Here is a 20,501-nt window from a genome sequence, read left to right on the forward strand (position 1 = left end):
TTATGTATTTCTATGCAAATCTGACTAATAAATAGAAGCATTGTGCTTTTTTATTTTGAAATTCACCTAACCTGTTGGATGAAAAGGGTGATGCTGTGCTTCATTAGGAAAATAAGTGTTGAAGTGATTGCAATGTGTACCTTGGCCACTAGTTGTCACCAGACTCTCTTTACTGCTTCTTTAACCCCCTGTCTCATATCGTCAGTCTTATTACAAGTAAAAAAAAAACAAAAAAACAGTTTTTCTTTATTTTCACACTTAACATTTTCACATTGTATATATATTTTTTTAATCAGATCTTTACTAAGTAAATAAAAAATGATGTCTTTAATATCCTTTAATAATGAAAACATATATATTGCTCTACATAAAAAAGTGGGTTTGTGCTTGAATTTCTTTACTTTGTGCCATGACCTTTCTTTATGATCTTTTAGCATATTTAATGATGTCTGATGGTTTCCATTTATGTGGCTTCTTGATTCTACGTGTCTAGCAGTAATCAGGCCTTTATGTAATTGGTGATCCTGCACTTAGCTTTGAAAAATTAGCATAATCACAGACAACGTGCATGTAAATTTAAAATGAAATGATTATTAGCTTCAGTCTCTTTACACCATGAGCATGCTCTTCAACATATCGGTGATAAGCGCATGTAAACGCCATGACTATCCCTTCCACATTTCAGAAAATGAAGAGAAGGTCTCTGACCTCAGAGCCCATGCAGGTGCAGGGGAGGTAGATGGGCTGAAGGTAACAAAGCGGCCAATGGTAGCTCATGAACTTAAGAGTACAGTTAGAGATTTTGCAGCTTAAATGGTACACCAAAATTAGTAGTGTTTGCCTGCTATATTCTGCAGATTGTGAGAGAGGTCCTGTATTAAGTAAGGTCAGGATGAGCTGTACCTACCTGAACAAATTTGCTGGCGTCATCTAAATTAATTTATGTTTGGGCAAGGAAAGATAACTTTTTTCACATGTTGTTTGAATTGCTTTTGTTGCCTAAAAATTTAATCCTCATTTGAAAACTGCTTTTAGTGCTTCCTTTGATAACATTTGTTTGATGATTTGAAACATTCACTCTTGCAATAAAGCAAAGTAAGGGGGTCAATTCTTATTCCACAGAACTGCAGACTTTACATTTTAACAGGCACATCCCTTCATTAACGTCAATGGATATGACAGGTATTTCCATGGAAGTTTGAGGTTGCAATGTGACAACAGGTGAAAAAGTTTAAAGGCTAGACATACTTTTGAGTGGCAGTGCGCTCTAAATTAAAAAATGTACAAGTAATTGAAAAACAGCTAATAAAAAAAACCTCTGTAATATGTGGGTTCAAAATGTGTCATGAAAAAAAAAGGAAAACCTATCCAGGCTTTTTAATCTCTGCCAAATCAAAACTCTTGTACAGTAAATAGCTTTTGTATCTGTGATATGCTTACACCATTAAAGTGAATAATAGGTGACATTTTTGGAGTTTGGCTGTGACCCGATAGCAAATACAAGCATTTGAAATGCTGAGTATGTCATCAGTCACAACCTGCAGAGTTAAACCCTCTTTTTTTAAATCACCAAAGAACAGAAACTTTTCTCAGTAATTGTCAGAGAAAGAACCGCATACAAAGAATCAATAAAATTCAAGGTCATCAAATATCAAGTTTGAAGTCTATTTGAAATAACCAGAGAGAATTTAACTGTGACACTTGATTTTGCAAAGATTTGTAGAATTCATGGGTAAATAAGAAGTAAATGAGGTTGAGGAAGCTGCTGTAGCAAATGGTGACGCAAGATTTGAAAGAAGTGAACATTAACATTGAGAGGCCCTGTTGTGCCAGGTGACGGCAACAATGTCAACAAGTAGATAGGACATCTAAGGAAGCAGAAAAACAAACCAAGTGAGTAGTGAATGCCTGGAAGTAATGTGGACAAATCCATGAAAGAAGCTGAATATTAGCCTGCTGCAGATGCTAAATTTTGACAACCACTTTTTGTCGAAGCAACACACGCTGGAGCAGCTAAGATCTACGGTGCTCTCAAAAACCATTAACCAACGAGTGATTAACCAACCAAAACACTCAGACCTCACTTAGTAGATAGTTGTCAATCTATTGGTTACATGGAGACCTCTTGAATGAGTCATTGATGAGCTTTTGGAGTAATTTTGGTATGCAGACCACTTCTGAAAATGTTTGCTGCCGATCCATATTTTCTCTATTTGTGGATAATGACTCTCACTGTGGTGCACTGGAGTCTCAAAGTTTTAGAAATGTTTTTGTAACCATTTCCAAGCTGATAAATGTCAGTATCAATGACTATGACATAGTGTTTCTTTGAGCCTGCTATGTTGTCAATGATTTCTTGATTTCCCTTGAATGGGTGTCATGCATGAAAGTCTCTTCAGTCTTCCACAAATTGTTGTTAAACACAATTCATTCATGATTTAATTTGGGAATAAATGATCATTGAAAAATGATTTTCACTTTACTCCTTTTAGCTGCTATTCAGCTTTGTTTGATGAATTGGAATATTTAAATTTGACAAACAAAAGAAAACCAGAATGAGGGGATCACATTTTCATAGCCCTATTGCCAGTGAAGAAGAGGATATTTTTATATACATCTGACACCAATAAAAAAAAGTTGTGTTATTTTCTAACCACGTGGGAGCTTGACTTTAAATGGATGATTCACACATTTCTATTCAACAAGCTTTGCTTGCACAGTGACAAAAGATTAGGGTTGTGTGTTTAATCTTGAAAAAACCCATTAACAGACTTGATGAGAGGATAAAAGGAAACATGTGTTATGTCACATTTATAAATTTTGGCTTCTATAGTCTGGTTTTAGACTTGCAGTAAACTGTAAGATAACTTGTTGCTTTTGGGCTTATCTTTGAGTTCAAGGATCAAGCACAAATCCCACGCTTCAGATAACAGTAGATATATAACGAATATAAACAGGATTTCCACTTACGTCTTATTCCCTTGTAAAACATAACTTTACCTGGTAAAGTTATGATCTGTGGGTCTGTAAATATGCTCCTCTCGAGGAGTCACTGGCTGTAATTGCCTCACTTTGTAGCTCTGTGTTTGTGGAGAGATATTATGCCGTGTGACAGAGTTTCCTGAGGTGTAAATGAAATGCTTGAGACTCGCTTTGATCAATATATGACAGAGACAGAAAACAGTCTCTTGTTTGAAAAAAAATAAATGTGTCTCGCTCAATAAATCAGTCTTTCAATCCAAGAAACAAGTCTGCTCGCCCCCGTCGCCTTCTTCAACAGAGTCAGACTCTTGTGATATAAGAAGGACTAATAACTTTAGAGGAGAATGTTCAGTAAATAAGTTCACACCAACAAATATCCCAGCTAGTTTAACTGGCCGCTGTATTTGTAAAAGTATACTTATCTGTTTTTACAAATGGACGGCTTTTTCTATTTGGTCTAGTTTGTTAAAACACTGCACTTCAATTACAAACCACAAACATGATGCTTGCTGGGGAAACTTTAGTTGCCATCAACTCATTATGTTTTCACCATGATGTGGAGCAAAATAAATAGGAATTTTCATATCTACAGGTAAACTTGAGGTACTTGAATTGCTAGCAAGGCTGGAGTCTTACTGATTTCTCGTGATTTGTTTAAGCCAAATGCTGGGTTCTTGCAGTTGCGACAAAGGTTGCATAACTTTAACCAATAATATTGAGTCAAAAATTGTGACTTGGTTTGTTTTATCCTTAAGAGGGGTTTCATGATTATTCTCAGCCAGCCATTTTTAACTAAACAGTGATGAGATCAGACTTCACTTGGACGTTGGGATCACCATTGCCAGGAGGCACCCTGGAAGAAATAAGTGGGTATAGAAAATATTTTAACCCAAAGACTTCCTGTATGGGAATCCAGGTTACCGGTTGATTTTTTATTTTATTTTATTTTTTTCCAAGAAGAGCAAAAAATTTACAATAAGATTGTATTTGTGTTGGCTCATCATTACAAAGAAGACAGAGGTTTCTGGTTGCACGGTGACAAAATGTAAGCAGGTTCTTGGGTTCTGAGTACTTTGGCAATGGGAAAGCGTTTTCTGAACTGGTCTTATGTAACACAGTGACATGTAAAGTGGACCTAATGGAACAGCCCAGCTCAACTCAAGCTAAATGATCCCACAAATCTTCCTCTGCAGTTGATTCTCTGGTGTTCATGCTTTATATTTTTTTTACATTTGTTTATTGTTATTATTACTATTATTTTGATCTGAGAAGCTTTGTGGCTTTCTGCCTCGCTATAACATCACAGAAACATTGCCTGCTCACCTCTAGGATCAGATAAATAATTAGCATATTCTACCGCATCTGGTTAGACATTCAACCTTGAACATAGAAAGCTGCCAAAATGTTGACACATCTTGTGTAAGACATTAAGACTGTATTCAAAGTTTTCTCCAGAGTTTTATGTTATAATTTATGGATGATTTCTCTGTACATTTTTTTTTCTGTTTCAGTCCCTTGTTCTTTGAATAATGTGAGATTAGGGAAAAGAACAAAATAAAAGACGAAAGCGGGACATTTAATATCTCCTGTTTCTCTCCCTTCTGCTTGTGTTTCTTTTCTTATGGATATATTCATTAAAGAATATCTCAAGTATGTGAAATGGAAAAGAGGGGGCTCTTACAACCAATTTTTTATTTGTAAAACAGAAACAAAAGTAAATATATTTCTGTGTTCATTTTTATAAAAAAAAAAAAGTTTCTCCCCAAATTTGTATCAAATCTACATATTTTTTCACTGAGCCATAGTATTTATACTGAGATATTAATCAATACTGAGATTGACTAAATCAATCTCAGTATTTATACTGAGATTGCGTACTGTTGCATTATTAAAGGGGCTGAACATAAATAGTTGCATTATTCAGATTTGTATTTATTTGATAAACCGTGAAGAAAAAATTCCCGTCCACAGTTATGCAACACTTTGCGTTGCTTTTTTCACAACCCATCCCAAAAAGACATATTAAAGTTTTCCAAAATGGAACAGGGTAAAAAGTTATTTTTACGAAGCACCGCATGATACGGTTTTACCTTGATTCCACTTTTAAATACATCGATATACAAGAAATATGCTGAAGAAGGAATAATCTAGCAGCTCAAGTCGGTCTCTGAGTCAGACAGCTGAAAAAACTCAGATTTTCTTGTTTAACCCCGGTGCACCTGCAGCTTCATTCGCTCCGACATCTCATGCTGACTATTACATAAGAGAAAACATTCCTCAAAACTAATCAGCAGGAATCTAACAAAGCTAAAGTAGCTAATACTTCAGTTACAATCGGATCAAACCTTGAAAATACAATTATTGGATGTTTTATATGTTATTTTCAGTCGTTTTCTCCTATATTATTTAGATTGCAAAGCAAAGCGCAGTAACTTATTTACAGTGTTATAACACAAGGTGCTAGAGAGAAGGAGAAAAGGTTCACAGTGTTAAAGGGCATTTCAATTGTTGAATATTGATCAACGTCTTTTGCAACTTACGCCAATGACTCACTCATTGTTCACTCACTTATTACCTCTTTTCTTGTTGTTTATCTTTAATCCTGCTAACTTCTTGGTGCTGTAATCAGAAACATCAGCAAAAAATAGTAAAGAAAAACATTTCTTGCTTGATCTCGTGTATGCACGTGTGCCTCTCTCTCGTTTTCTCTCTTTCACACACACACACACACACACCCGCGCACACACCCCGTCATTCATATTAAGTAACCACTAAAGCGCACTGAGTCTCTCAGTACAAAGAGGGACAAGAGCTGAGGTTCGACTGATGCTGGAGTTCTTTCAAATCTTTCAACAAGACCTGTGAAGAAAGGACTCTGTTCTTTTACCTCTGTGCTCAACCATAAAGCTGCTAATTCCTAAGGTTGAGAAGAAGTAGAGGAATTTCAGAGCCGCTTATGGATTTAAATATGGTGCAGTGACAAAGCTAGTTTTTTCTCTGTGGTGCCCTTTTTTCCCCACATTTTCAGGACTTGTATGGGGATTTTAGGTTAAACTTAGTTAGTTTTTGTGCATTAATAATTTTTTTTTGTTATTGCTTTAGGAATTTTTCTTTACAAAGCAAAGCGTGATCAATCAGGTAAGTTTGTTACATTTCTTATCAACAGCAACACTTTGATGGCACAGATGGTTACAGAGTGCTTGCTTTTTTTTTTTATTCATCTAATGTAAGTTTGTTAATGCAGCAGAACCTGAATTTTAATATCAATATTGTGGTTGTGCAGAAGGATGGCCTTTGCAGACCTCCTCGAACAGGTTGGCAGCACGGGTCGCTTCCAGATCCTCCATGTGATGCTCCTCTGCACACCCGTCCTGATGATGGCCAGTCACAACCTGCTGCAGAACTTTGTGGCCATGGTGCCGCCTCATCACTGCAGCACACATTCCAACATGTCTCAAACCCAGCTGAGCCCGGAGGAGATTCTGCAGATCACAGTACCACTGAATGAAGCAGGGAAACCACAGAGTTGCCAGCGATACGTTGCTCCACAGTGGCACCTTCTGGCTAAGAATGGTAGTTCCTCTACAGAGAGGGATTATGGTGTCGTCCTGGAGGGATGTGTTGATGGATGGTCCTACAACATGACGGATATGACCTCCACTATCATATCTGATGTAGGGCTGCGTTCTTCAGACTTTATTGTTATCATGGGGGTTTTAATCAAGCCAGAGATGATTGTAGGAGACACTTACATGTTTGTTTTTTGATGTATATGTTCTTTTCTTCAGTGGCATTTGGTGTGTGACCTGCGCTCCTTAAAGCAAATGGGCCAAACCATTTATATGGGCGGTGTGCTTGTGGGGGCTCTTGTCTTCGGAGGCCTTTCAGACAGGTATCCTCCAAATTTTTTATCCGTAGTTCCAACTCCATCTGATGCTAATTGCAAACATTTTCAAAATCGGTAAAATAGTCTTTTCCTTTAATGTGCCTTTAAAAAAAGAACAATTTTCCAAACTTCACTCTTCTCTCCTAGATATGGCCGCCGCATCCTCCTGCTGATCTCTAACCTGCTCATGGCGGTTTCAGGAACGTGTGCTGCTTTCTCCCCTTCCTTTTCCCTCTTCTGTCTGTTCCGGTTTGGCTGTGGCATGGCTCTGTCCGGCCTGGGACTCAACACCTTCTCGCTCAGTAATTAATAAGAATTCAGTCAAAAACATAAAAACAACAAGAATTCGTTTGCTCAAGGGATAAAATGTAGCCTAAACTATAACTCATCAGACAAACTGTGGAAGGCAATAACAATAATAACCAAGATGTTATTTTTTATTATCATTATTGATGTTGATTTTATTTTTGAATGGCTATCTTTAACTAACATAAACTGAAATAAAACTGCAGCATATCTGTCTGTCTCTTCACCCGCCACTTTCTATAATCTCTATTATAATCTATGACTTTTTATGGACGTTTGTCTGGAACTAAAATGTTTTTCTTTGATTCTTTCACGTGAAGTTGTGGAGTGGATCCCGACTCGTGTGCGGACATTCACAGGGACGGCAACCGGCTACTGCTACACTGTGGGGCAGATGCTTCTGCCAGCCGCTGCCTACTTCATCACGGACTGGAGGTGGTTGACCCTGACTGTGTCGTTGCCCTTCTATGTGTTCTTCCTTATTGCATGGTAAGATGGTGAATACAAAGATGCGAGTGGATGGACTGGTCAAATGTTGGGAGAGTCTGTAAATGGCAAAAACCATCTAAGAAAATAAACACATGTATATTCTCAGGTGGTTTCATGAATCGTCAAGATGGCTGGCGATAAACAATAAAACTGAACAGGCTGTCAAGATGCTTAAAAGTGTGGCCAGGTTTAATGGCCGCCATAAAGAAGGGGAAAAGATTAATGTAAAAGTATGGCAATGTCATTTTCATAGAATTGTGTTTTTATTCATAAAAGGGACGGGCACTGAAAGTATGTCTTCTTTATGCATAGATGCTGCAAGAATCTATGAAAAAAGAACTGTCCTGCTCCCAGGGGACCCACTCTGCCCTTGATCTGTTCCGCACACCCAAAATGCGCATCATGACTTTCTGCCTCAGTGCCACCTGGTAGACATCCTGATTTTTCTATGAAAAGACACAAACAAAACCCATCTTTAAATAATCTGCAGTAAAGGACACTCTCTCTCTCAGGTTATCAACCAGCTTTGCATACTATGGCCTTGCTATGGATCTCCAGAAATTTGGGGTGAACATCTACTTGATACAAGTGATCTTTGGAGCGGTCGACATCCCTGCTAAAGTTGTCATTACCGTGTGTATGAGTTTCATTGGACGCCGGCCGTCACAATGCGGCGCTCTCGTCTTGGCTGGAGTCACAATTCTGATCAACATACTGGTACCTTATGGTAAATATGGAACGCATTTCTTATCCTGGTATTATATTATTGAACTTTTTTTTAGATTTTACGTTACAACCAGAAAAGTGTTTCTAGAGACAATAATTGAGAGACCAACACAAAACAGTGCATAATTTTGAATTGGATGAAAAACAATGTACCACCTCCCCCCACCCCCAAGTGAAAACCTAAAAATTGTTGCATGCGTATATTTTTACTCAAACTGTGACAGCAACTGACTGGCTTTAGTAGTGGCTTAATTAGTGGATAGAGTATCTGCGTCTGTGACAGACTGGCGACCTGTCCAGGGTGTACCCCGCCTCTCGCCCGGAACGTAGCTGGAGATAGGCACCAGCAACCCTCCCGACCCCATTAGGGACAAGGGTGAACAGAAAATGGATGGATGGATGGATGGAGTATCTGCGTGTCATTAAATCTCAATGTAAATCCAGTTGCTCGGTTAAGATCTCCCAAGCTTTTTGGAGAACATCAATGAAAACCATGCAGTAAATGATTAGAAATCTCATATTGCGCTTGAGCCCGAATATACCAGTTCTACTGTAAAACATGGTGGTGGCAGTATCATGGTGTGAGAAGGCATAAAAGAAACTAAAACTCCCGAAAATAATTTTATTGTAATTGATTTTCTTTTTTTTTGCATGCTTCGTAATAAACTAAACATACAGTTATCTACTGAGATGGGAAAAGTTATTATACATTTAGTAATGTGTCTTTTTTTCTTTAGACAAACAGACTGTGCGAACCTGTCTAGCAGTGGTGGGCAAAGGCTGTCTGGCTGCATCCTTCAGCTGCTGCTACCTTTACTCTGGAGAACTTTACCCAACTATCATCCGGTATGTTTTAAAAACAGAAATTGAATTTATTGAATCTGATTCCTCCTGACGAAAATCAGTGTTCCTCCATTTTATGATGCGAGTGTAATTCTGGACTTCAGGTGTTTCTGACAAAAATAGAACTTGTGACTTTGTTCAGCTCACAAACGTCTTGACAAAAAAACCCCGTCAAAATTAAAACATGATTAAATTAAAGCATGATTAAAGACACACAAGTGATAATTGACACAAATAATAATAAAAAACGTATATGTTTGTATGCTTAACAATTTCAGGAGAAAGAAAATAATGAAAATATAAAAACAAGTTAAGCTTAAAGTTGATAAGGTTTGTGATGTAGTAGTGAGAACACACTGAATTATGTTTGCTTCTCTGTTTATTTACGGGCACAAGTGTTCAGTGATACAGGTCAGAGGGTGGAGGTTTGCAGATTAACAGTGTTACACAGAGTTCAATTCAATCCAAACTTGGACTAAACAGTGAGGGATTGAGTTCAATAAGTGACCATTTTCTCACGTGTGACCAAAAGTATCTGTGCGCCTCAAATCTTTCAGATTCCATTGTGTTATAACAAGTTTCAATGTATTTTACTCTGATTTTATGTGTCAGAAAACAGAATGAAAGAGGAAGGAAAGTGCTGCATGGTGTTAAAAGAGCGTCGTAAATCCAAAGAAGTATTGTGGCTCTACAAATCTTTGGAGTGCCACATTTTGTGGTATTTACAGCTGCAACTATTTTGGGGTCTGTCTCTATCAGCTGTGCACAACTACAGACTGAAACTGTTAATGATTCTTTCTTGCAAAGCAGCTCAAGCTCAGTAAGATTCGATGAAAGGCATCTAACAAGTGCAAACGGGTAAATTCAAATGCAAGCCAGACTTGTTAGTTTTTATTAGAACAAACATTTGGGCCTGTTATGAAACAGGATGAATGCAGTGATTCATAAGACTATTTTTATTCATCTCAATGAGATGTTCCGAACGAGCAAACAATCAAGGAAAACAAAAACACGATTTACAATAACCATGAAGCTGAGAGCTTTGTGAACATTACCTGAGAAACATTTACAGACATATAAGAGCTAAATATACTACCAGGAATTTGGGCCAAAAAAACCAAAAACAAAACAAACAAAAAAAACAGCATTCAAGGAGTTTGAAAAGGTTTTGACAAAAAAAGAAGAATGATCTAAGAGCTCCAGGTTGACCTTGGGAAGTCTCCAGGTGACCTTTGGCCAGGATAAATACTCTTGAGTTTCAAACAAGTTCTGCAAACAGATGTTGGTGATGAGTGCCAATGACTGCAGGCTAATATATCCTCTTGTTTGCGCTTATTGTGGACTGCCAATGTGTCAGATGAGATTTACACAGCATTTGTTTTTTTTCTGGAATATAAAGTTTGTAACATCACATGGTTTTTGTTCACTCATTTGTTACAAAATCTTCTTTTTTTCACAAAAGATTTCCATTCATATTTAAAAGAAGCTAAAGCAAATCCAGGTTTGTTGAAGGATTTGACTCTGAGTTATTTGGTTAAATGCACACAGTGTTTGTACAGTGTCTTTCAAAATTATTAATACTCCTTGGATAAATTACTGTCATGTTCTAGCCACAAAGCTGGATGTATTTCATTGAGATTTTATGGGACAGACAAAGAGAAAGTAAGGCATAATTGTGAAGTGGAAAAATATGTGTGGTTTGATTTTTTTTTTTTTTTCAAAGATCTGTTGTGGGTATTTGTATTCAGGTCATTCATTGATCCAAATCTTTTGATTGCAGCTGTGACTGTTTGCTTAGCGTTGTCCTGCCAGAAGGTGAACCTCTGTCCCCCGTTTGTTTAACCCTCAATTTTTTTTCTTTCAGTATTCCAATATATTTAATTCAATCCAGCAGGAGATGGTGTGTCAACAGGCATGTGTGGTGTTAGTTTTCCTCCACATAACATTTTGTATTATTTAGTTTTTTTAGTACGTTTTTTGGGGGTGGTCTTTTCAACCGTGGCGTTCATAGTGCCATTGTTCCAAGATTAGCTCTGAATCAACTAGTTCTCCCTCATGAGCTGTAGATGTTACAGTGAACCCCTTAGCTGCTTAATACTGTCAATTCCTGGCATCTAAAGTGCCAGGGACTCTATCTTGAGCTAAATGTCATAGATTTCCCCCTTCTAATTTTGTTACATTTTTAAAATCGTCCTCTCTGCCAAATTTTTATAGTGGAATTGTGTGAACACTGCAAAAATACAAAATTGATTCAATATTCAAATTTAGTTTAATCATATTAAACTCATTCATTCATTCACTTCTGGAGCCCCTACTATCTTCCTTTAAGAATGTCCTCTGACAAAAATGTCAATCAAAAACTGTAAAATAATTTTATTTCTAACTGCAGAGCAACTAGACCACTGATTCTGCTTTTATTGTATCATTTTGACTTTTTCCACATTCAGTCAAAGCGGCATGGGTTGGGTGTCCATGATGGCTCGCGTGGGAGCTATGGTGGCCCCAATGGTTCAGCTCACTGGGGACTACATACCTTGGCTGCCAGGTTTAATCTACGGAGGAGCTCCAATTCTCTCAGGGTTTGCTGCAGTTTTTCTTCCAGAGACACTGGGCACACATCTCCCTGACACAATACAGGATGTGGAGGACAGGTATGATCAACATGCAAAGTTGAAAATTAAAACAGCAAAAGGCTCAGTCTTGCAAAAAAACTTTGAAATGCAGAGAAAGGATAGTTTATTCAGTTTTTCCTTCTCTGTTCTGATCTCAGGGGTTCTGGAAAAAGCTCCAAGTGTCCGACGCCAACAAAGGAAACGATGATCTTGCAGGACACTAAAGTGGATTTCCTCAAACAGGCTGCCTGAAATCCCTGCATATAAACCTGGTGAATGTGCAGACACATAAATAAAAATGGCGTTTGTACGGTTTGTTTTCTTCATAGATGCATATTTGATTTTCACGGTTTATTTTGTGTTGTTTTATCCCGAAAAATGGAGAGAGAGTGTTATTTAAAAAAGGTCAGTAAAATAATCTGAATGCATCAAGAAATCGGATCTGCAGTATGTTTGTTGGTGAAACAGTAGCTTTGAGAAATTCAGGACTTCTTTGCAACAATCATGTCTATAACCCAAATCTCTGAGTAGAACGAATACAAGGCTGACTATATGTTTATTGGTGCTTTTGTAAATTTGTTTTGCTTTGTATGTACCACTTTGTATTTTTCAATAAAAGTGAACACATACTCCACTTCTGAGTTTGGCTTTATTGTTTTTAACTCAGATATTACTAGAATGGGAGCTGTCAAAGTTTAATTTAGTCGTATTTAACCTAACTGGAACAACCATGGAAATGATGAAAAGCAGAAGAAACCAAAGAATGCAAAAGTAAATAACATAATCTTTGCTAATTCAACTTTCAGCTGATGAACCTTGAAAGCATACCATCACTGCTTCTGAATACTATTTATGTTCGCAAGGCATTTTCCTAAGGCTAATAATTTAATTTTAAAAAATCATAATCTTGAAACAGAGCGCTCTTTACACATAAAAATGTCCACGTTTTGTCACATTACAGCTACATGAAATGTATTTTAATGGAATTTTATGTAAAGAAAATAAGTTAAATGGAAGGTAAATGATACAGATTATAAGAACGCAACCACCCAGATTACATACCGAGTAGAAACTCCTTTTGCTGCAATTACCTGAATAATTACCACTGCAAGTCCTTCAAAACTCTTCCTGTGTTGGTCTGTCACAGTCCCAATTAATTTATTGAGCACTTAGTGGATTCAAGGGATGAAAAGCTCAAGGAGTATCAATGGACTCCTTGTTTACCCTTCAGTAATTTTTATTCGAGAGACAGTCAATTTAAATGGTTTTTCTATGTGGGATCATATTCTCTTTTTTATCTCTTGGCAATGATAGCATATCTTTCTGGTGTGTTTTTTTGTGTGTTATTTTTCATCCCATGTTGAGAAAATGACTGTATGCAAGTTATTATTGCAATAGTACACATGTTTGTATCATTTCAAATCAATTAAGTTCTGGAAATACAAAATGTGTCATTCATGCCCTAAATTTCCAAATATCGTTTTATGTTGACCCATTACATCCTAAATAGGGCCAACACATTTATCAATATGTAAAAGAAATCAAATGAAATAAATAAGCAAAAATCCAGAAATTTAAAAAGAATATACTAATAATTACATTGCATAATGTAGAATCATTTGTTTATATACTATAATACTAAAGGACCAAAAACCCAAATGTCTCTGCATACAGAAGGCCAGTTGTTCTCTTGAGCCTGATGTTTGCTTTGTCTCCATCTAGTGGACCTTTTGTAGTATTGCATAATGGATAAAAAAAACCAATCCATTAAGTGCTAAAAACAGCTAAAGGCGTAAGTGACATCAATATTGGTAAATTAGAGAGTACAATGCTAAAGACAGCAATTTATGTCTGATTATTTATTAAAGAGCCCGAAGACACATTCTTCACCTCTTAAAAATCAATATATGGTATTTGGCTCTTTTTTTTGTGCATCTGAGACTGTAACCCTTTTACTATAATTTATAAAGCCCCAACCGCCACATTAAACAGATTTCCTTTCACCTTGAGATTTTATGTGCGCACCCCTGAGAGGCGCAACAACATGGAAAAAGAGAGTTCAGCCTTCGGGCTGAGATCCAAAAGAAAGAAAAATGCTCTTCAGAAATAAACGCAACATAAAATGATATGAATAAAGATTTATTTTTCATATGAACAGGTGGATTCATTTTTCACTTTATTTTACAATCTATGACAGTCTCGCATTTTTAACTTACTTTTTTCTAGCATATTTTAGGAATGACATGAGGGAGGGGTAAGGATTCCTTTTTATTGCTGAATGTTAAATGAAATGCACATTCACTGACTCGAAAATAATTGTCTGCTGCTTTATTTTTCTTCCTTATTTATTTATTTTTTTTCAGTATCCATGCACCCATCTAACCTTGATCACAAAGACATGCAGAGGAGAGGTGTTCAAACATTTCAAGCGAGGGGCGGGGTCAGGTGTATGTTTGTGTGTGTGTGTGTGTGTGTGTGTGTGTGTGTGCGTGTATAGGCGTGGATGGGTGGGAGAACGTAAAATAAAAAAAAAGAAGAGACTGGCAGGACATGCCTGGTACCGTATCAACTGTGTGAGAGGATTGGTAAAGTGAAGAGGGCGTCACATTTGAACTAGAGGTGTGGAGTCGTCTCTCATCTCAATCAGACATACAAAATTCGACCCCGGTGAGAAACCTGATGAAATATCTGGAAGATGTGATGGAGGTGTGACCAGAAATCGCCGTCTGTCACAATACCTCTGTGCATTTTCCAAATTGCAGACACATTTTTCTGACAGTTGTGGGTCAATATTCATGGGACAATTGAGTATTCAGTTTCTCTTAAAAAGAAAAAAAGGACCAGCTGTGACATGTGATCATTGGCTTAATTTCTTACCATGTCCCTTTAAAGTAGAGATGCACCGATAAGAGATTTGTGACCAATTTCTGATTAGATTGTTTTTTCCGTTATCTGTCTTCAGCATGGCGTTGACATCCTATTGAGAACACAGGCTTTAAAATGGGTTCACTCTTTTAATCCAAAACAAAATCAGATGGCGTGCCCTTTTAACACTAGCATTACCAGAGAAGGGTCATTTAAAGCTGAACTTAGCATCTCATGTTAGGAGTTAGCGTGATTAGTGCTCTTAGCATTAGTAGATGTGAACACCAGTCTCTGTGTGTATTCCCAAGACAATGTAAACCATTACCTTAAGATTCTGAATATTTTCTGTAATGTGTTTGGCAGTCCTGGTATCTACAGAAATCAACTCCAAATCATTTTGCTTCTTTGCTAATGCAGCAAAACATTGTTTTGTCAGCTCCTCACTAAGCAATGTAGCTATTGGCTTAACAATCTAATTTATGCAATTGGAGAAGTGTGTATATTTGTAACAGCCATTCTAAAAGGCAAGGGGCATTTTGGGAAAGCAAAAAGTGGGTAAAACTCTGTTTGTAATCTAAATAAACTTTCTTCACATGTCACAATTTTAGATCTTTATCTGGACGTGACAAAAATGAGCTAAAATACATTCTCAAATTTTATTTATATTTGTTTAGATTTTTTTAAATCCATGTAGAAGTTTAAAAAAATGACAACATTACAGCCATTACTGTCTGGAGATAAATGGGATGAAGTTCTCTTATTCTTGTCTACAGCTGGGACACACTGCTGAGAGAGGACTGGGTGACCTTTGAATGTTTTGGAGCCAGGGCATATAAAGCACAGAAAACCTATAGAGGCTTTCATGTTCGAGTCTGAAAAGATGTCAAATAACACACCAAAATTCCCAAGATTTGTCTTTAAATAATAAATATTCTAATAGTCACCAATTGATGTCCTCTGCCTGACGGCTCTTTCCTATAACTAATGAAAGGGGGAAAACACTATGTAAAGTGCAAAAGTACAAGTTGGTGATGAGGGAGCAAAATCCCCAGCATCTGGATAATACTTGCTCTAATTTTGCAGCATGAAAAAACAAATCAACAATGAAAAATAGTTTCAGTTTATATCATTTCTTACATCTACATATGTCCTTAGACTTCCTTTTCAAACTCCTCACTGACAATGAAAATAGGTAGAACTATTTTATTCTCTCCATGTGTTTGATGAATGGATCAAATAGTGAAGGGGATTGGGGCGGTTGAGGTCAAGTTCTCCCCGTCATGTCCTCTCACTCATCGAGCAAGTCAGTCATAGCATCAGCTGACTTGTAAAAGCTGGTCTCTGGTTACAGATGGTCTATGTGCCGAGGTAAGTAGCATATTTAAGGCGAAACCTTCACCACGCACATCATGCTATAGACCAACAAGACAGATCACTGGATTTTCTGCAAGTGCTGTTTAGCCTGAAAAAAGAATAAAACTGAAAAGAGCTGAAATGTTTAAAAGAATAGACTAATACTCTATTGACCCCACTCATCTCCATGTGTCGCCTCCTTTGGGTTTGCAAAGTCAGTTTGAGTATTTGATTGAACAGTCTCCAGACAAGTTGAGTTTGATTCTTGGCACATCTCTACTTTAAACGAGGGTGATATTACTTACTATATGAGCACCTTGGTAAAACGATCATTTACAGATTAAATTCAAAATGATAAAACGTGTCAAACAGACAAAGCAGTACACAGCTCTACTAGACGAGACAATATTTGGGAGTGTATGTGTGATGTGGAGTGGTCTAATTAAATCCTGTGCCATAGACACAGTTGTGAGCAAGTGAAGGATGGATCAAAGCAGTGGATAGATGTCTGCATAATGGCTTTAAAAAATAACTCAGGTAGGTACCCATTGTTTTCATTCTGCTCCACAGGCATTACAGAGTTTTTTTTTTTTTGCGCACACAACACACTAGAGTCACCTCTTAGAAAATGATGTAGTCAAACAGCAAAATGTAAAGTTTGCATATTTTTGCATTGTATGATCCTCCGTAGTTTTCACAGCTAATTCCCTACATTGTTTCTACTCTCCTTCAGCAGAGCTGCTTCCACCTTTTCTTTGCGTGGGACTGGTAGACTGGTAGCGTGTTTATCTCCAGGTCCTCAACTTCCGAGAACCGTCGTCTTAGGTAGGCCTTACTCAAGGGGTGAGAGGAGGTGGAAGTGGGTGTGTGGGGTGGAGCGGGCTATGTGGAAATCCTGAGACACTGTATGGCCTTTAAAACAAGCCACAGAAACAGAATGGATACAGAATGATAATGAGATGTGGGAGGAGGAGTCGTTTTGAGTGAAAACAGATTATATCTTTTGATTTGGTCTCCTACGTCGGTATGCCCACTCCTTGCCCATCAGCTAAGCGTTTGTTGGCCTCGTACAAGGATGTTTTAAAAAGGAGAGAATAGGGGAAGACTTGGAGCCAGAGAGTTGTAAATACATCATTAAGAAATGACCTGCATAATACAACCCGGCCTTACCTGTCCACCTACACAAAGGGAGGGAGAGGGGAAAAGGAGAAGGGGTCAGTGGCAGCTCTCCTGAGATCCACACATTTAATCTCACAACATGATATTCTCCTAACATTCACGAAAGCATGCAAGCAACGTTACACTCACACAGATTCATTTGTACCTGCACTCAACCGCACATCACTATCTTCTTTCTTCGTCTCTCAGGGCACATACGTCAGAAATGTTCTACATTGTATTTGTCAGGCGTTCTGTTATATCCCCGAACCACCAAACCCTACAGGACGAATCATATTAATGTAAACACACACTTTATGTTGAAGTGGTTTATATTGCGTGACATGGAAGGGGTTATGCTCCAGTGGGGACAGACTTCTCAAAGAATGCCTTTTTTTTTTTGGAAAGAAAGTGAGACAGGAAAAAAAAAAAAAAAAAAAATCAGACAGAACAAAAGAACATAAATGTGTATAAAAAATGAGTCGTCCATATAAGAAAGGCTACAAAAACCTCCACTGGCCCTCTGGCATCGGCAAACAGCAAAAGGCACCACAATATTACTCTATTTTTTTTTTTTTTTTTAACGTTGTGAAAAAACTGGCACATCTTTTTTATGCTGTAAATCAAAATGTACATATAAATAGAGTTTTCCCTATAAAAAATTCTTTGCTGTTAACTAGTAGACAACTTTTGCTAAAATGAAAATAAATATTTTATTTGTTTAGAATATCTGTCAGTTATATAAAATAAAAATATTTCTTATAGATGCAGGTCTATACTATATTGATTTTTGTTGGTTCATCGTCACTCTTTAATGGGGCGTACTGTCCGGTTTGGAGCGCGACTGTGTGAGTCTTGTATGCATGTTGCCACGCCCGCTGTGCCACCCTGATGAGTGAGAAGTCCGAGTGTCCACCGGCCTGTAGATGGTAGAGGGCTCGGCGTTCATGTTCTGCATACTGAGAAAGGGAGTGCTCTCACCGTCCTCCTCTGACTCGCTTTCTGTTAGGCAGCTTCGAGATCCATAGTCCCGAGATGCCTCGTATCCACGTGGGGCCACGTGGCCGTTCAGTCTGGATCTCTTCCAGCGCCGGCTACCAGTTTCACTGGACCCACTTGTCTTTGGTTGCTCCCGAGAGGAGAGGTACTCCTGGGTAGTCTCATAGTCTTCTTCCTCGGCCAGCCGGTAGGGGCTGGAGGGCAGGCTGCCCCTGCTGTTCTTTAGGTAGGTGCGGCGCTGCTGCCGGTAGGGCTCCTGGCACTGGGCGTCATGTAGGGGCACCTGGTAGCGGCGCAGCAGCGGCTGGTCATCCTCTGGAGGATAGGGGTTGTGGACAGCAGGAGGAAGCGACATGGCGTGGCTGGCATTGGGGGATGTTATCTGGAAGGTAGGCACCTGGGGGGGCAACGAGTAATGGAAATCCACCGGGGACAGGCGGGCTGGTGTTGTCAGGGCTGACACGTACCTGTTTGAAATACAGAGAGAAATTTACAGGTGATTGGAGCAGGACAAAGAGCAGAGCAGAGAAGGAGCGTACAGCATTTTGATGACTGAACACAAATCACGCCCTTATTGTCAGGTTGAGCAGAAACTAGAACAGTGTGTGGGAGGTACTTTTCCACAGAGTTTCTGTGTACATCAACAAGTTAGGATGCATGGTGGGCATTGATCTACTTCCTTCTGTGGAATGTCTTTCATTAAGTATCTGTTAAATTACGTTTTACAACTGATTCAAGACAAAACATGTTATTGTTGCCTGATTTATTTTCTCTTTTGCTGCTCAAGCTGGCTCAACCTTTGCTGATGATGAAATAGTCTTCATTGGAAACGATCCTGCTCAGGCTCAAAACAGATCCCCAATGAGTTTGGTTTTCTGGACCGCTGTTTTTTTGCTAACATTTGGATCCAATAATACACATATATTATATTGATCTGCAAGGGATACAAATAAAAATCCATGTCTACAATAATTTTCGTAGTATCCAAAAAACAGAATCTCCAGCATTTATCATCTCCCTTGTTAACAGGGATTGTGACAACATTTGCATCTTCTTTGCATTCAAATGGCTATAGGCAGGAATAAAAAACATGCATGTTCTTAAAGTGGAACAATTTTGGAATCAGTCACAATTTTTTTCTTTAACTTGATAAAAAGATTTAAAGTGTAATGAGGCCGGTGTAATGTAGCCAGCTAACAGTCCGTGGAGAAGAGAAGGACTTGTATCATTCTATGCTCCATACAAACAAAACAAAAACTTCTTCTCATTCTGGCACTTTCTCTAGGATCCCATTAAACAGAGTTTAAGTCACAGTAACATATACACATTATCCTCCTCCTTTCCCGTCAGTCCTAGATGATTTATTTTACTTCGTAGCTGTTCCACATTGTTTCCATTTATTTGTGTGTTCTTGCACTTTTCCTTTTAACAGCCTCTTGGCCAAGTCAGGCTTTCTGATTAGAACTGATTCTCAAACATTTTACCTGGTAATATAAAGACAAAAGAACAAACATATTGTTTGAAAGTCTTACGTTTTTAAAACTTTGATATACCTTAAAAGTGCAAGTCCCAAGATATGGAAAGAGTTGAAATAGATACATTGATGTTACTGATAACCAATTTTTCATAAAGTCAGATACTTGGATGAAAACTTACAGCCAAACAGATGTAAATTTGGATCAGGAAGCAATAATGGACATTTTTTCACTAGAATTTCAAACATTACAATATAGCGAAGAGGGCCATTTTTGTTGCTTGGCTCTTTTGCTATTGATATTGCTGGCAAATTTCAATTCAGCTTACAGTAAAGCCATAAAAAGTGAGTTACTGTACATAAGAAACAGGTTTTTTCGAATAAAATGTGTACGGCAGACATGAAAGCATAATACTTTAGAAAGTCCATTGTGACTGAGCAGCTGTGCAGAACGTTCATGCTGAGGCGACTAGCCTGATGTTTTAGAAGATAAGGCTGTTAGGGTTACTGTCTGTCATGCCCAGAGCTGCATAAGAAGATTGGTATCTTGTTGCCTACAATATAAAGAAATATGCACAGGATAAATATAGACTACATCAGAGTTGATGAAAGCCTCATTTCCTCCCTTGTCAGGCTTTCCCTTTGTGCTAACTTGCGCTTCAACTATTTTTATGGCAGAATTATCATCTTTTGTGACTGACACGTGGCTTACTAAAAATAAGAAAAAACAAAAACAACAACAACGAAAGCAGCAAGTGAAAAACAGCCTCAAGAACAACATATGAGAAAAGGAATAATGGTCCTATAG

At 38.0% G+C, this 20,501-nt stretch overlaps 2 protein-coding genes across 7 annotated transcripts in view; one reads left to right on the forward strand and one right to left on the reverse strand.

Annotated features, from left to right (window-relative positions):
• Positions 1-5,755: 5,755 nt before the first annotated feature.
• Positions 5,756-12,478, forward strand: slc22a6l (solute carrier family 22 member 6, like). Its single transcript, XM_028031101.1, has 11 exons — positions 5,756-6,120; positions 6,266-6,656; positions 6,771-6,874; positions 7,016-7,170; positions 7,495-7,663; positions 7,770-7,893; positions 7,976-8,091; positions 8,176-8,390; positions 9,127-9,235; positions 11,680-11,883; positions 12,003-12,478. The coding sequence occupies exons 2-11, from the start codon at positions 6,270-6,272 to the stop codon at positions 12,094-12,096; spliced, it is 1,677 nt and encodes a 558-aa protein (XP_027886902.1). The 5' UTR covers positions 5,756-6,120; positions 6,266-6,269; the 3' UTR covers positions 12,097-12,478.
• Positions 12,479-15,715: 3,237 nt separating this feature from the next.
• nrg2a (neuregulin 2a) overlaps positions 15,716-20,501 on the reverse strand; it is an 84,143-nt gene continuing 79,357 nt past the window's right edge. For 4 of the 6 annotated variants that reach the window (XM_028031100.1, XM_028031097.1, XM_028031098.1 and 1 more), the window contains one exon: positions 15,716-18,686. In XM_028031100.1, the coding sequence (XP_027886901.1) occupies positions 18,032-18,686 (655 nt within the window). In that variant the 3' untranslated portion in view covers positions 15,716-18,031. The remainder of the gene's footprint in view (positions 18,687-20,501) is intronic. The other 2 variants (XM_028031095.1, XM_028031094.1) reach the window with 1 other exon arrangement.

This window comes from Xiphophorus couchianus, chromosome 11, assembly GCF_001444195.1.
Source record: "Xiphophorus couchianus chromosome 11, X_couchianus-1.0, whole genome shotgun sequence".
NCBI lineage: Eukaryota > Metazoa > Chordata > Actinopteri > Cyprinodontiformes > Poeciliidae > Xiphophorus > Xiphophorus couchianus.

Bases quoted from the DNA above. Each gene is read 5' to 3' on its own strand.
- slc22a6l (XM_028031101.1), top strand. From the start codon at position 6,270: ATGGCCTTTGCAGACCTCCTCGAACAGGTTGGCAGCACGGGTCGCTTC. The intron at 7,171-7,494 runs GTAATTAATAAG...TTTCACGTGAAG, and splicing joins ACTCAACACCTTCTCGCTCA to TTGTGGAGTGGATCCCGACT. The intron at 7,664-7,769 runs GTAAGATGGTGA...GTATATTCTCAG, and splicing joins GTGTTCTTCCTTATTGCATG to GTGGTTTCATGAATCGTCAA.